This window comes from Acanthisitta chloris, unplaced genomic scaffold (genome assembly GCF_000695815.1).
Source record: "Acanthisitta chloris isolate BGI_N310 unplaced genomic scaffold, ASM69581v1 scaffold35540, whole genome shotgun sequence".
NCBI lineage: Eukaryota > Metazoa > Chordata > Aves > Passeriformes > Acanthisittidae > Acanthisitta > Acanthisitta chloris.
In genome coordinates, this window is record NW_008650544.1 from 2,757 (window position 1) to 16,387 (window position 13,631).

General features: G+C 34.7%; 1 protein-coding gene across 2 annotated transcripts; it reads left to right on the forward strand.

Moving 5' to 3' along the window:
• Nucleotides 1-213: 213 nt before the first annotated feature.
• Nucleotides 214-13,170, forward strand: GCG (glucagon). Of its 2 annotated transcripts, none has more exons than XM_009069406.1 (7): nt 214-297; nt 5,975-6,081; nt 6,430-6,591; nt 7,664-7,717; nt 9,318-9,455; nt 11,565-11,708; nt 12,672-13,170. In XM_009069406.1, the coding sequence occupies exons 1-7, from the start codon at nt 274-276 to the stop codon at nt 12,694-12,696; spliced, it is 654 nt and encodes a 217-aa protein (XP_009067654.1). In that variant the 5' UTR covers nt 214-273; the 3' UTR covers nt 12,697-13,170. The 2 variants fall into 2 exon arrangements, with proteins under 2 accessions (XP_009067654.1, XP_009067662.1); XM_009069414.1 differs by lacking the exon at nt 214-297 and adding an exon at nt 922-1,015.
• The last annotated feature ends 461 nt before the right edge of the window (nt 13,171-13,631 follow it).

A 13,631-nucleotide genomic window follows, 5' to 3' on the forward strand; every position in this document is an offset into this window, starting at 1 on the left:
CTCTTACCTGTCTCCTACCTGACTCACCTGAGTCAATCTCTCTATCATCACCAGATGGCTGAACATAGCCTTCTTTGGCAATGCTGCCCCACCACAGCTGTGAAGTTGTCCCCATTACTGAATGGTTTAGGACCTTGACAATACTTGCACACAGCTACAAAGCTCAAATCTGGTTGGGTTTTTTTCTTTTTTTTCCTCATAAGGGAATGGAGACATGAGCAAAAGATTTATTGTGCATAAATCTGTAGGCCACTGTGTGAAACTCAGTTTATAATGGTTATGGCATACAGTTCTCAAGTGAGTATGAATTTTCATACAGTAGCATTTACAAATTTGGAATTTTACATCTAAGGTTAATTAAAACTTTTTTTACAAAATTTGACCTGTGCTAGGCATTGCATAATGGGTTGCCATCACTGCAGTACTTCAAATCTCTTCATGGTCATTATATTGGCAGATTGCTTGAAGAATCATTCCAGGACTTTGTGGAAGTTGTGTTGGTTATTGTTAACAATGTATTAAATTTATAAACCTCATTTTAAATTGATAGGTGATATTGATGTCAACAGAATCAGGATTCTAAATGTTAAATGTGGCAAATCAGAATTTGGAGAAATTGCTGTCTTAGTCCCAGGCACCTTTTGCCCACTGTTTGTCATGTTAATGCCCTTCTGTTTGATATTTACTTCTTTGGACATTGCTACCTCACTCCTTTTGCAAATCCATGTTAGCTTTGATGTCATAAAGTAAGCAGAATGAATGTGTGAAATTGCTTGTAAAATTACCAAATGAAATGAATAGCAAATATGATGACTTCTTTTTTTTAAAGTTGAATAAGGAAACTGTCAGCAATGATGCACTCCTGTAATGCTTACTAGAGCTGAACAGTACATATATAAGACTGTGCAAAGAGGCAGCTAGGCAGAGCTCAGGATCCTCAAGGCTTGCCATAAGTTGCAGAAGAGAGTAGCAGCTCTTTCTGCAACTGCCACGTATCACTTCAAAGTATAATAAGGTAAGATTTATATGAACTACCAGTACAATTTATTTGGGAAAGCAGAGTGCATTATCTGAATTGTGTTGTGCAAAGTTTGCAACAGAGGTGAAGATCTTTCAGCAAATTGATGTTTTCTTCTGTGTTATACTCACTGGTATTTAGAGTTAATGACATCATCACTTAAATCTTTGAATGTTTAGTTCCACAGAAAATGATCCAAAAAAAGGAAATCAACAGTTTGAGTTACAGAATTAATTGAAAGAAGGAAGATTAAGCATGAGAACATGAAAGACAAGCATTGTAGTAAGAATTTAAGTGTGAGATGCACAATTATTGATTTTTATATTTTTATCTCCTTTAGTATCATCTGTACAGATATTTAATTAATGTGAGTTTAAAAATATTCACTCCTTGTAGATACTGCCTAAATATGAATCAACAGGGATTAAATTAGCAGCATGCAAACAAATCAATTTGGTTTATATAGACACTGATTTAAAAGTGTCCAAGACAGATTGTCACTCCTTCGCCCTACAGACTGTCACTCCACTGCCCCGCTTTTAGACTACTTTCTCTCAAGCAAATACTATTTTCATATCACTGTAAGATCTGAAAAGGCTCAGAAGTAAAATTAAAGCCTTTCAATAGTTACTGCGATTATTGTATAAAATTTAATGTAGTCTTCCATCCTACTATGAAATTCCTTAGACGAGAACTGTTGTATTTTACAGAACTTTACACAAGGCATTATAGCATGGTACGTAAATTAGAAGTAAAGTACATCAACCTGAAAAAATAATTTGTTTATAACTACAAATCATTGCTATTTGTAAACAGTTTCATGTCAACAGAAATCTATTTCATTCATTCATGCATTTCTCTTTTTTCATGTATTTCCTTTCTTGCTACTGTAACTCCATAATTTATATTTTTAAACTGGAAAGAGATACAAATCTGACTTTTCAAAGTTATTTTTTTTAAAACTCAATGAAATTAATCTAGGTAAAATTGCACATATGTACAAAAGACATTTGTAGTAAAATATATTGGGAAAACTAGCAAAATCAGGTTGACCAAGGAAATAATATTCAAATAAATATCTCATCAAGATATGAGAGAGATATTTGTTACATATTTCTGGTGGTTCCAACTGAGATGTCTTAAATTTTTCATTTCCAATCAGTAAGAAATGAAAACATTTTCATTCGTCTGATATATATAGGAACAAAAATTTTCTGTATAAGATTAGCCTTAGTTTTCTTGCACCTTGACAAGAAGATTCTATGGTTTTTAGCAGTATCTACTGGTGACTTAAATAACTTAGAGAAAATAAAACCTTTCTTCTGATTGGGAAATTAATTGATTAACTGGCATAAACTAAGCAAATAGTATTTTGCTGATCATCTCTTTTTCTCTACAAAACATGTTTGTGTTCCCGAGAGACAAAAATTACAATTTCTTCTTTAAAATCTGTAGCCTCTTTAACTTGTCAAAAAACTGCTGTTGCTGGTTTGGCTTACCAGTAGCAAGTACTAAACATGGAGAAAACAAAACTGTTTCTACATTTTTAAAAGAAAATACTTGACAGAAGGTTAATAGCTCTTGAAAATGCTTGTTTTATTAATAAAGATTCTCTTAGTTGAAAATTGTATTAATTTCAAAAAACTGTAATTACACATCTTTCTTTTCAGTAATCTCCCAATTTGGATTCTGAAAAATTTAGAGAGAAGCTGAACGTGCATTTAACTTTACACATAAAGGCATAAAGTAGCCAGTGGGACTGTTCATGTCTGAAAGTTCTATAGACCTGAGACATAAGAGTTAGAGTCAAGATAAACTGAAATCACTAAATATCTGTTTACTGACTGCAATGACTTCTAATTATTTTTTAATGATTTATATAAAAGAAAAGCTTCTGGTGTTTGATATTACTATTTTACTATAAGGAGGCTGGATTAATGACTAGACTATGTATTTCATTCCACCTAAATGACTTGGGTTTCTGGCTAATCAGGATCACAGTTTAGCAAAGCTATAGGCAACTGTAAAATATTTCTCTTTAGTTTTCCAGGTTAAGTAGAAGTATACAAAACTGCTGGCATACTATTAAGCAGGGCAAATTTAGTTATGTATGGTGTAATAGCCAGACATTATTTGGTGTCCAGGTTAAGTCGTTTACAGCCATATCACCTAACATCATCAAACCATTTTCGTGATCGCAACAGAGTCATTTCCCAAAGAATAGGCCGAGCTTTTGTTCCATTGCTGGAAGCCTATGAAATGTGAAATCATGCATTTTTGGGGATAAACATTGGATGTCAGTATTGCACCACCAAATTACAGCTCCAAATGAAACAGTGAAAAGAGAGTTCAATACTATAGTTAGGGTTATAATAAGACTGACTACATGACCACTCTAGTATATGTTGGAACTATAGGAGGATATGTTCAAGTGTAGGAATCAAATCTCATAGATCAGGACATTGCAGAAGGTAGAAATGAGTCTCCATACACAGTGATGAAAAAATGAGCAACACTGGCAGTGGATTGTGGTGGAGAGACAGAAACTGACTCCAGTGCTTAATAGTAAAAATCACAATATCTTGCAGTCATAAATTTCTTTTCCTGATTTTGATTAATATTTGATTATGATTTTGATTGCCTCAGGTATTTTGATACTGACACTGAGGTATTCTAGTAAAATACTTATATTTTTCTTTAACAGTCTCTTAAAAATTAGGCCTCACAAAGTACCAGTAGCAATACAGTCTTCCTAACCATCATAAAATGCCTGTCAACAGTCAAGCTTTGCATCTGCAACTGTAAGTCATTTTACACCGGATGGAAGGAACAGGTTTCATATAAAATCTGTTATGAAGGGGTAGACTACTGGAGCAGAGTAGAAGTCCTAGAGCAGTACGATTTTTGATGCAGGAGATTAGTTTCTCAGAGATGCTCATATAGCCCCTCCATTTGCATTGCTCAGTGAAGAGCCAACGCTAAATCTCAAAACAGATTAATCTGCACCTTCACTACACATCATTTCCTCATAAATTTCTTATGTCTTCTTTCAGGCCATAGTATACTTAAATTTAGCCTATTGTGACAAGGCATTATAACAGAGAATAGATCTATTTTCACTCAGACTGCATTATTTTATAAATCATTGAATTTCTGTAACTGACTCCCCCAGAAAAGCCACAGGAATTCAGCACAGATTACATCTAGTGGGGAGGGTGTTTTTTGACTGGGTCTTCCTTTGCGACCTACCACTTTATTCATCTGCACTCATCTGTCCTATCTCTCTTTGTTTTTCAGACTGTATCGTAAACTTCCACAGGAAAATGTCATGAATGGCAGAAGGGCTTTTTCAAATACACAAGTATCAGCCCAAGTACATGATGAAATTATTTCCAATGACATTTTGCTGATGTGAATTCATTGCAACTTCTGTTGCCTTACAGCAGATTAATATCATGATCCACAGTGATTTTAGAGTGAACAACCATTTGCTATTCATCATTCAAGCAATGAGCATTTAGCCATTGAATGAATGGCATATTCAATTGCTTTGTCAAGGTTGAAATTACCTAACCAAATTTTAAATTAATTTATTTTATATATATTCATTCCATAAATTTAGTGATCCAAAATAATTAAAAATAAACAATATTCAATTGTAAGTAGTTCAATTTGTAAGTAGATTTCCTCTCATTTCCTTTTTATGCAAAGCACTTTTGAGTCTATTGGTCATCAGCTGCCCAGGGTCCCTTTTGCAAAGGGTTTTGTGAGCCTAAAATGAATAGCATTTCTTTGTTCAACAGAACTTGTCCTATCAGGGATCCTATGTCAACAGACTAATAATATTACATTAAACAATGAAAATTGTAGTACACATAATTCAGATACTAGAGAATGCCCTATTCCTGTTGGGGACTACTGACTAAAAATTATAACTCTACTACTTGCATGAGTAAACCAGTCACTAATGCAAGTAAGGGAGTCACAGCTTGGCTGCGGATCACCAAAGCATTTGTACAGACTGTAATACTCTAGGTTACACTGAAAAATGTAACATTGAAGTCAATGTGACTGGTCAAGTTTTTACAATGCATATGACGAAGATACATGTAATATACATGGCTATTTCTGTTACATGGTTGAGGCCAAAAGAGTGACCTGTAACAGTAAGAATTACATCCAGGATACAATATTTTCTGCTTTGTTTTAGTATCCTTAATATGAAGTATATACCCTGTAACTGCTATATCCCACAAAACCCCACAATGGAAGCCCTTAAGATGGAATACAGTATTATGTCAGTAGTGCAACAAGCGAAACTTGACATTTCACGTCATGAATTGAACACAAGTCAGTGTGTGATTTGGTGTTCTTTTTGTTTTCTAAGGATTCACACACATTAAGTCATTATTAAGTCCAGAGGCCTACTGCTGCCATGTCTGTTATTTCAGGGAAAAAACACCCAGGCTTTTAAAAGGAGGGTGGAGTGTGAGAAGGAAAGAATGGGGAGCTGCTAATGTGACAGAATTCTCAACAAAGATTTGTTTTGCTTTTTCTCTAGTGAATGAGCTGGGAGAAAACAGTCACACCAAAACCCCCAGTTTTGCAATAAACCAGTATTACAGATCTAGCGCTTGCCATCAGCGGAACACAGAGCAAAGGAGATACAGACCTTTATCCTTGTATTGCAAAAGAAAGTGAGGATGCAGTTGCTATCAGCTCTCTTTGCATTCTAGAACACAGACTAGAGCCTAGACTAGAACAGAGATTACATCTTTCAAATGCCTAGCAAGGCACTAACTTTTCAGCCACTAGACATGGAGCCCATCCTTACGGGGTCTCAATATATATCTTCAAGTTTAGATCAGCAGTAAGAATGTCTTTTTGATGCAATTGATTCATACACAAGTAAAGATTATTACGTTTTTCTCTGTTGCCTTATTTCTGTTTTGACAGGCAATGAAAATGAAAATGAAAAGTGTTTATTTTGTTGCTGGGCTCCTTTTAATGATAGTCCAAGGCAGCTGGCAAAATCCTCTTCAGGATACAGAAGAGAAATCAAGGTAAATGCTTTAGATCAATCTTTTTGAAATACTTGGCCTGAATTTTGTTCTCGTAATGTTTGAAGCCAATCATACTATGATTTAAAGTACTTCATCTACCATTGGAATTGGCAATTTTTTTTAATATTGCAAAGCATAGCACAGAGGTTTGGGGTATTTAAACAATAGCTGCCTGAGTTATCCAAGAAGACTGTGTAAATCTACAGTGTGGATTCATCTTCCTAGACAGCTAGTGATCGATATGCTACTTGCTTTCACTTTCGGGGAGCTACTTTTAAAAGAAAAGTCAATGCATCTGTAGAATGTACTGTACCCATCACCAATTAATAAGGTCTAAACTTTTCACAGATCATTCAAAGCTTCCCAGTCTGAACCATTAGATGAATCTAGACAGCTGAATGAAGTGAAACGTCACTCACAAGGCACATTCACCAGTGATTACAGCAAGTACTTGGACAGTAGACGAGCTCAGGACTTTGTGCAGTGGTTAATGAACACTAAAAGAAATGGGTAAGCATTTTGGTCACATTGAGATAGATCTTCATTTACACAAACAGGCAAAAGTCTAGCTGAATTGTGTTTCTTGATATCAGCTTCCCATCACAGATCATGGATAATCCTCCAATAAGTAAAGTACTTAAGGAAAATTTTTATCTAGAATCATCGAATCATTTACGTTGGAAAAGACCTCTAAGATCATCAAGTCCAACCATTAATATAATGTTAACGCATTATTAGAAATGGGAAATATGTGCATAATCAGTCAGAAGGATTTAGAGAAATGAAAGCATAGTATCAGTATATTACTTGATATGCCATCTAAAAAGACTCTCTTGGCATCTTTGGGGCAGATTGTTTCAGTGAATGAATGAAGTTCAATAGGAATAAGATATGTGAATATAATGTACAGGTCTAGGCCAGTAGGCCTTAACAAAACTTTCCTATCTATGGATACTCTAATCCAATGTTTCATTTGTGAAAAGAGAGTGAAAGCCTAACTTTAACAGTATCCAGTAGTATAAATTGGCAGGTTTTTTGAAAATGAAATAATGAAAAACCAATCTGAGAGCAGGAAAAAAAAAAAGGTCAGTCTCTGTATTCTAGAGAAAATCAGGCCTCTGAATCCAAAGATCTATTCTATTAATGCTTTTAAATCCCTGTGGAAGCCTTTAAAGTATGAAGTAACAGTTTCCACACATTGTATTAATTTAAATTCATATGCCTGAAATGATTTATAATATTCATCTATCAGTCATGGTTGTTCATCATATTATTTAGATAATACCCAATAAAATGTATTCTAGAGAAAATCAGGCCTCTGAATCCAAAGATCTATTCTATTAATGCTTTTAAATCCCTGTGGAAGCCTTTAAAGTATGAAGTAACAGTTTCCACACATTGTATTAATTTAAATTCATATGCCTGAAATGATTTATAATATTCATCTATCAGTCATGGTTGTTCATCATATTATTTAGATAATACCCAATAAAATCTTATCAGCTTATGCATGCAGGGCAATGTACTGGTAATAATGATCTGGTAATGTACTGGTAATAATGATTGTGGAATTCCACTACAGCCAACAAGCACAGGAGGACAAAGAAAATGACAAAGTCCAGGACCAGCTCTCAAGGTATCCTATTTGCCACAGCTTGTTACTCAAAACTGGTTTGAACTCATTTTCAGTTAAGCAAGAAAAAAACCAACTAGTATTCTTTGTAATGTAACAATAATCCAAGAAATATGTATCAAAAGATATTATCTCACACCTGCTTTTTACAAGGAAAGAGGAAATGTCTCTATGTTATTTATTCCTGTAACTGTGTTCTATAGCTATATGCAGTGGATTCAAGTGACGCAATAGAATGATATTAGATTTCAGAAAAGGACCTTTCAAGTAGTCAAGGAGAGTAAAGAACAACATTTTTAAAAAACTTGATATAGAAAAAGGCTGAAAAAAATTAAAACAAAAAGCCACTCCATATTATGTTGAGGAAAAGAAAAACAGTGAGAAGACTAGTGAAAGGACAATGGCCAGGCACCAATTTGCAGAGAGATGATTAAACACGATGCAATGCTCAGCCCTAAGCACTCTGGCCCACATTATGTAAACTGCTCATTACACAAAGGAGAGCACATGATCTGCTGGAGGCCAGAATTTTGTTTCCTGACAATGTTTTTGGGAAGGGGATTGGAAATTTGAAGTATATAAAATAAAAATCCAATAGTTGATTTTGCAAAACAGATGGAAACACCTATATTAATTCTTTCTTTTGTCAGAAATTCCAAAAAGGATAGCCTAGATCACAAAGATCCTTAAGTTCACACTGTCAGTATCAATAACAAATCTGTACGAATGTTTCAGCTTCATTGAAACAGCACATCTCAACAAAATTAACATTTCATTAAAAATGTTCCAAACAACTCTAGTTAGCATGCTGATGAAAAGTGCAGATGGTATTCAATTAGGAGGAATGGTGAAATCCCAAGAAGAAAAAAATAATAAAGATCCAGAGGGCCTGAAAATTGGGCAGAAATGAACAAACTCTGAAACAGAAATGATAGGGAACTTATTTGTGGGAAATGTTCCATAATATGTCTACTTCTCAGTGTAGTTTGCCTTCCCAAGGGCCAGCATGGCATAATTTTGTGCTGTGTCAGAGAAAGAAGCACAATGAGGAGGGAGGGAGAAGGGCAAAAGTCTTCCACTAATAAGATGGAGTTGATCAGGCTCGAAATTTTTCCAAGATTTTGACTTGGTCAGAATGATGATTAAAATGGTGTTCACAGAACAACTCAAAATGTAAATTCAAAAGGAAAGAAGATAAAGGTAGGAGAAGGGCTTAAGGGAAATTTTTACGCAACACAAGAGGTTAACATAAATCATGTCTGTATGATGCAATACCATTTGTTGAACACAGCTAATTAATCTAGCAAAAGTCCATTTCAATGCAGCTATAATTGCTTTCGGCACCTGAATCAAGTTGTTCAGAACTAATTCAGGAATCTCTGCACAAAATTGCATTGCATAGCACAGACTGAAATGTATCAGAAATATATTCAGAACAGAAATATATCAATAAAAAATTACATCAAGAGTAATTTGGGAAGCAAAAAAAACTCTCTCCCTTATAAGAAATGATAGTCTGGTGAGTGGGAAATATAAATCAATAAAGGCTAGAAAAAAGGAAGTTCTTATGCAGTCTGGTCCTACAATGTTGCTCTTCTTTCAGCAATGCGATCTCCAAGCGTCATGCTGAATTTGAGAGACATGCTGAAGGCACCTATACCAGTGATATCACCTCTTATTTGGAAGGTCAAGCTGCCAAAGAGTTCATTGCTTGGTTAGTGAATGGACGAGGAAGAAGAGAGTAAGAATCCATCCATTCTTATTATTAAAGTTTGCCTTACATTTGGGGTTAGAAATCATGCCTGATGAAACCTTGATGTATTTTTGATCATTGTTGCTGTACTTCATGCTTTTCTTTTATAATAGAAGATACTCTGTGGGTGTTAGACTATGACTTTACAATATTAAGTTCACATACAGATTAAAACAAACCTGTTCAATATGCTGTTACATTCTCAAAGGTCAAGCTATATTTAAGACAATACATCTAAAGCTAAACTAGGCCTTCCCCTAAGTACCGCATTTCCTCCCTTCACATAACTATCACTGAGATGATTCAAGTCAGTGTCATCTTAAATTAATTTCTCTTTTTTCCCTTTTACAGCCAATCTTTTCCTCTGCAATATTTCCAAGATTAAATTTTTACCAATGCCATCAGCTGTACTCCATGTGCTGCTGATCATTCCCAGCAGTAACTGATGGCTTCTTTTCCTCTTCCCATGCTCCTCAGAGCCTCCCCAAGTTGCTGCTGCCAAAATAACTATTTCCTATATCTATAACTTATTTTCCTTTCTAAGATGCCTCTAATGCTTTTGCTATGGTTTGCAGCTTCCTGGACACAGTGCTCCACAGTTTTGACCTATGTATGACTCTGATTTCTTTCATTTCTATCTTGTCCTGCGCATACTCATTGCAGATTTCTCAATCCTATTCACTTCACGTCCTCACTTATGACTTTACATCTTTTTTCATGATGGTCTTACACTTCAAATGGCATTACCTTCAGTCTCCTGCAGGCACCTTCTGTCTCATCTGTTTTCAGCTCTGCATGGTTAAGAGCTATACCATGCAAATGCCACGCCCCACCTTTAAACTGCTCTGTACTTATTTGTGACTTTAGAATGTAAGCTCTTCGGGGCAGGGATTTCAGTTCATCCTCTGATTATATATTCTACCAGCTGTAAAGTACTATGTAAGTCTCTTGCACTATATGAAAATAAATAATAATAATAATGATAATAAAATACAATCTGTAAGACAAGATTGTGTGTTGCAGTCAAGGAAGTTTAAATAGGAAAAAGAAAATTTTGTAAATAATGAAAATTTCCTGAAAAAAACAGTGTTGATAATTGAAGTCAGCTATGCAGAGAAGGAGAAGGCTGGTTTCACTTCCTAGTGATGGTCAGATTGGCACTTGCTTTTCTGTCATGTTTTATTTTCATGAGCAGAAATAGGGTATTTCAGTATCTGTCTGAGAGAAATACAGCCTAGCTGTGATTAACTGAATTTAGAAACCTAGATAGACAATTAAATGTAGATCACCCTTCTGCTTTCCAATATTTAGTATTTTTTGTAGTAAAACCCGTATATAGCCTGCCTTGAAATGACCCAGGCTGCCTGTCACTGGACCCAGAGCCCTCTGTGCTTCAGCTTCAGCCCATCTTAATGGAACACATTAAAAACTTCCTGTATTTGAAGGGATGAAACAAGAGAGGAAAGTTTTCTAAATCAAATTCTTAATATACTGGTTTTCCAGCTGTCAAAAAATGATAGAACAAGAATCAGGCCCTGATTCCAAATATAAAATGCTACATTCTATGTTTTTACAGCAAACAAGCACGTAGATTTTATACAGGTGGTTTAACTGAGCTATTTTAACCACCCTCACCCCCCCAAAAAAATTTGCTGCTCTTAATATCTGAATTATTATGCAATTGGAAATAAATAACTAGGACTTAAGTCCAATTAAAACAGAAAAAAAGGTTGAAAATTTGACTATAATGTTATAATAGTGATATTTCTTAAACAACGATTCTTAATAACTCTACTGATACCTAGCCTACTTGGCATAGATATTGCAGACTGAGACATTTTTGCATGTAGGGCTTTTTCAAAAATGCTAGAGAGGAATTTAGATTCACTGGAAGAACCAGTCTTCTGTTTTGAAAATAATGCCTCAAAAGATGTTCTGATACATGTTGTGCTATACTGAGCCATAACATCAGGCTCAACCCTTAATTCCTTAAAATCACAGGAAACCTGCAGTGTATTAGAATCTCATAATAAGGCCCTTTTAAATTGTTTGTTTATTTTGATCTGCAAATTGTTTGATAACTTCTTCCCTTTGAAGTTTCCCAGAAAAAGCTCTTGTGGCCGAAGAACTGGGTCGAAGACATGCAGATGGCACTTTCACCAGTGATATCAACAAAGTCCTTGATGACATGGCTGCCAAAGAGTTCCTAAAATGGCTAATTAACACAAAAGTTACCCAAAGGTGCCTGAATTTTATACTATTCTTAATATACTGGGGTTTAAAATGCATTTGTCACACATAGGGAAAATGCTACTAATTTTTCTTTTAACTTTTGTCACATCTGTCCTATGTTACAAACTTTGTTACAGACAGATGAACAAGGATAAGACACTAAACAGAACTCATTCCTAATATAATTTGCATTTTGTATCAGTGGTGAACCTCTCTAACAGTCTCCTATTTAACCTGAGGGGAGTTTTGCCACTGAATGTTCCTCAGAAGTAAACTCTGCTTTGCATGAGCATTTTAAAATCAGAAATATTTATTGGTAAAATTACACCAAATTGATTATTCATTAAAGACTGTGATATAAAGCACTGCCTTGAATTATGGCTTGCCATTAGGGAACAGTGCTGCAATCTGAGTTTCTGACAGGTAACTGTTTAAGAACCCTGCTTTAGTTGGCCTGTATATAGGCAAAGCAACATTCTGTATGTGAGCTCTATGAACAGATTAATATTTATTCGCTAAAATTAACAAAGCATTTAAAAGATAATAAAATGTCAAGTCAAGGCACATGTGAGTGACCAGATTTTTTAAAAGTTGGATGTCCACTCATTAGTTTTAGTTTTTGCACTACTGAAGCACCCAAAATGACTACATGATCTTGGAAATCTGAAACAACAAATATTGTCTCAAAAAATTAGAAGGTATAGTTAATATACTTTTTATTAACATGTTACTATTTTTGTGTTTGTAGTTCAGTGTTGAAGCTAACAATTTAGGAAAATAATTTATTCTAAACTACTAAAAAGATTTTCCATTAGGAATAATTGTTTTCAGTCTGAATTAGAGAGAGACATCAAGAGGTCTGTGGAACTAACATCTGTTAACTCTTAAACAGAAAAAATATACACATATTTCATAAATCTGGGGAGACTTGAAAATTTCCTAATTGCTGCTGCTTTTTTTTTTCTTCTCCAGGGACCTTTTGGAAGAGTACCAGTAGAAATGCAGAATAAAATGGGATAAATGAAGATCTTCATTGCAACAACTGCCAGTTATTATGAGATTCTGAAATCTGTATTCTGTCATTTACATTTGATGTAACAAAGCTATGTCACCTTGCATGCCAAGAAATAATTGTACTATAGTTTAGTGTTGCCAAAGGTTTATATATGGAAAACCTGTTGTCTAAGGGTTGGTTATCTTAACAGCTTTAAGACTGTGAAAGTTCCATATCTTCATATTTTCCATTTATTAGGACTAAAGTAACTCCATTTATATTTAATGATAAAATTATTTTTCTAAAAAGTTTACTTCTACCCACAAATAATTCAATCGCCAATTATATGTGTTATTGGTAAGGGGCTGGCAGTTACAAATGCCTAAGAAGTGAATATCTCTCTTAAAACCTTTGTTATAAAAAGGCTAAGCTTTAAGGATACTAAATGATAGCCTTAAATAAATTTTTTCAAGCTTCTTTTCTGTTTACTTTTCATGTTTATGTTCCTTTTGCCTCTGCACTCCATTTCATTGTATTCTAATATTTTAGTGTCATTGAGACCTTGTAAGTGTTTATTTGGAATGATAAACTCCCCATTTTGTTTTGTCATGTTTTCTCCATAATGATTCCAAGAGAAGAGCTGTGTGAACTCTGAATTATCTTTAGTTGAAAAAGAAATCATGTAAGGTGAGGCTGGAGGGGGAAACAAGACTAGAGACAAGTGTTCTTCATTAGCATCAATTCTGGTTTCTCAGCAAAAGGAGGACAGCTTTGAAAAATATTAAGTGCAATATACTCCATTGGTGGTGGAAACTGCCACGTACGTTCTTCAAATTTTATAACAGTGCCAAGGAAAACCAACTCAAATGGCCCTCTAATCTGTGTTGTATTCCTACATTCCTTCTTCCTCTCAAAATCCTTTTTTCCATCATCTCTTG